The sequence below is a fragment of the Miniopterus schreibersii genome, assembly GCF_964146895.1.
Source record: "Miniopterus schreibersii genome assembly, chromosome: 16".
Taxonomy (NCBI): Eukaryota; Metazoa; Chordata; class Mammalia; order Chiroptera; family Miniopteridae; genus Miniopterus; species Miniopterus schreibersii.
In genome coordinates, this window is record NC_138116.1 from 32,766,248 (window position 1) to 32,769,540 (window position 3,293).

At 44.2% G+C, this 3,293-nt stretch overlaps 1 protein-coding gene across 1 annotated transcript; it reads left to right on the forward strand.

Annotated features, from left to right (window-relative positions):
• Positions 1–1,842: 1,842 nt before the first annotated feature.
• On the forward strand, positions 1,843–2,810 carry LOC308568957 (olfactory receptor 1D2-like; the record flags this gene model as incomplete). The annotated part of the gene is given in 2 exon segments (XM_081162265.1): positions 1,843–1,978; positions 1,981–2,810. Coding segments are annotated over 2 exon segments (966 nt in total).
• Positions 2,811–3,293: the final 483 nt, after the last annotated feature.

The window sequence follows — 3,293 nt, forward strand, 5'->3', positions numbered from 1 at the left end:
AATCTTCGGGAGATTTTAGAAAAGTCCCCAACAGGAGCCCAGGCTGGCTGCCTGTATGGATTAGCCTCTGAAAGAGGTTCAGGCCTGGCAGGTGAATTGCCTGGGGTGGAGTCTCAGAAAATCACCATAATGGGTACAGAGCAGTTTTAGCCAAGTGGATGGAGGCTCAGATTTGGTGCCGGCCTTTGTCTGCTGGCTGGGTAAGGGAAGAGCTCAACAAGGGAGCAATGGCACCTGCTAGCATTTCCACCTGCATGTAGGGGCTGTGTTGGAAGAGGTTCAACAAAGAAACAATGGCTCCTGATGGAACGTTAGCCCCAGAGAGAGCTGCTCCTCAAGCCCTTCCCTGAAGCCAGACAATTCAGTTCCTCCCCGTATGTACCTGGTGTATGTACCTGGTGCTTTTGAGCTCCTGTCCCTTTTCTGGAGCTTAAGGCGAGTGAGTCTGTGCTTGGGCTCCTGAAGAGGAGCCTAGGTTTTCAGTAGCAATTTGTCTCACCTGACTGAGTCCCTGCGGACTTTGACAGCCAGATATTTTGGGGACTTCTCCGCCCAGCACTGGTGCTCTGGGTTTGGGTAGCCCAGTGTGGGGCTGGCACCCTTTGCTCCTCAGAGGAAACCTCCACAGCCAAGATATCTATCCCAACTCTTAACCACCAAGCATGGATGTAGGACCAGCGTATGTCACGTCTCTGCCCCTCCTACCAGTCTCAGCATGGCTTCTTTTTTATATCATTATGTATATAAGTTCTGTTCAGCTAGCTTTCAGGTGGTTTTCAAGTGTGGTTGTTCTATAACTTAGTTGTAATTTTGATGTGGTTGTGGGAGGACGCAAACACAGTGTTCACTTACTCCACCATCTTGACCAGAAGTACTCATGCTTATTTTTAGATAAAATTTAGACGAGCTTTCCTTTAAAAAAGCAACAACAAACTCTGTTAGAATTTTCACTTTGAATAGGTTAAAATTTACATTTATTTGGTAGACCATGGACTTTTGCAATAGTTCATCTTCCTATCTGGAATCTTGGGATGTGTATCTATTTATTAAGATTTTACTTTATGCCTCTCTGAAGAATATCAAGACCCTACCTGATGCTTGTTAACATCTTAATGTATAGTTTTGTTTGTTGATAAAGTGGAAGGAACTGCTGTGCATTGTGTTTTAATCTTATTATTGTTTATATATAATAATGATGATGATGAATATTTCTTGAATACTTGCTGAAGGTTATCTCCTTATGCTAAGCACTTCATATCTTAATTATATTTTCACCTTGACCCATTTTCATTTGAAGAAGTGGGGTCAAAGAGTTCATGCAACTTGCCTAAGTTTTCACAGCTAGAAAATGTCAGAGCTCACACTTGATTTCAAGTGTTCTGAAATTTCTTTTTATTTCTAATGACATTTCAGCTGATTGTCTTAGGTTTCCCAGATAGATCATCCTATCAGAAAATAATGATAACTTTTCCATTTTCTTTTAAATATTTTTACTTTTACCAATTTCTTATACTGCATACACCTGTTTTAAACATCACATAAGTGTATACAATAGCATAACAAACTAATCTTTAAGCATTTCTAAAATAATTGTAAGATGACATTATTTAAAATAATACCATTTATATTATTCTTATTATATTGAGTATGCCAGATTACATGTGGCTGGAATTATAAAACTGCATAAAGATTTTTCATGTCCTGTTTTGTGTTTATTATTACATTGTTTCTTATGCTAAAAAGGTAAAATTTAGCCTAAGATACTTTTAATGCTGAAAAAACAGTTGGTTTTAATTATTTGAATGTCCTATTTTTTTGAGGGCATATAGTAAATGTCTGTTGATGCTGATATTGCAGAAAGTTGTGGAAATGAGTGGAGGCAACCAGAGTGGAACCTCTGAGTTCCTTCTCCTGGGGATCTCCCAGGGTCCAGAAGACCAGCGGGTCCTGTTTGGGATGTTCCTGTCCATGTACCTGGTCAGGTGGTGGGAAATATGCTCATAATTCTGGCCATCGGCTCTGATTACCGTCTGCACACTCCAATGTACTTCTTTCTGGCCAACCTCTCCTTCACTGATCTCTTCTTTGTCACCAACACAGTCCCCAAGACACTGGTGATCCTTCAATCCCAGAACAAAGCCATCTCCTATGCAGGATGCCTGACACAGCTCTACTTCTTGGTCTCCTTGGTGACCCTGGACAACTGCATCCTGGCCACAATGGCATATGACCGCTACGTGGCCATCTGCCGTCCACTTCACTATGTCACAGTCATGAGCCCTGGGCTCTGTATTTTGCTCCTCTCTTTCTGTTGGCTGATCTCTTTCCTCTATGGTCTCTTCCTCACCCTCCTCATGACCAGAGTAACCTTCTGTGGCTCCCGAAAGATCCACCACATCTTCTGTGAGATGTATGTCTTGCTGAGGCTCGCGTGTTCCAACACCCAAGTCAATCACATGGTGCTGATTGCCACGGGATCTTTCATCTTCCTCACCCCCTTTGGGTTCATGATCTTGTCCTATGTCTGGATTTTCAGAGCCATCCTCCGAATACCCTCAGCCACTGGGAAGTACAAAGCCTTCTCCACCTGTGCCTCCCATTTGGCTGTGGTCTCCCTCTTCTATGGGACACTTTGTATGGTCTATCTGAAGCCCCTGGACACCTACTCCATAAAGGACTCAGCGGCCACAGTGATGTACGCTGTGGTCACCCCCATGATGAACCCTTTCATCTACAGCCTGAGGAACAAGGACATGCATGGGGCTCTGGGAAGACTCCTCCTAGGGAAAGCCTTCCAGAGGTTCACATGAGGGTAATTTTGGACAAGACATTACTGTGAAGACTGGGACTATCCTGTACCATGTGCAGGGCATATCCTATCGGGGTGACAGGAGTGATTAGGCATAGTTCCAGCTCAGAATGATCTCGTATATGTGATGATAGAAAAGACATGTATGTGTAACCCAAAGCCGCCCAGACCTCACCAGCATTGGTAATAAGTCAAGTCACACAAACACAAATACTAGAAGTCTGCAGACTCAAATCCTTTAACTTGCCTGAGCACAGGACCACAGTCCCAGACTTATCCAGATATATCCAGTTATAGCCTAGGGAGACCACTTGTGTCCTCTGACACCCATACGCTCATGTTCCTGAGCTCTGGCCTTTTCTAAGGAGCCTGCCGCATAGAAGCCGTTTCTAGAAGACACTGTGTGCTGCCCCTCTGCAGGTGTCCCGGGTGAGGCTGCCCCTTACCTGCGGCGGGGCCAGGTCAGCTCCCTGCTTTAGGACTC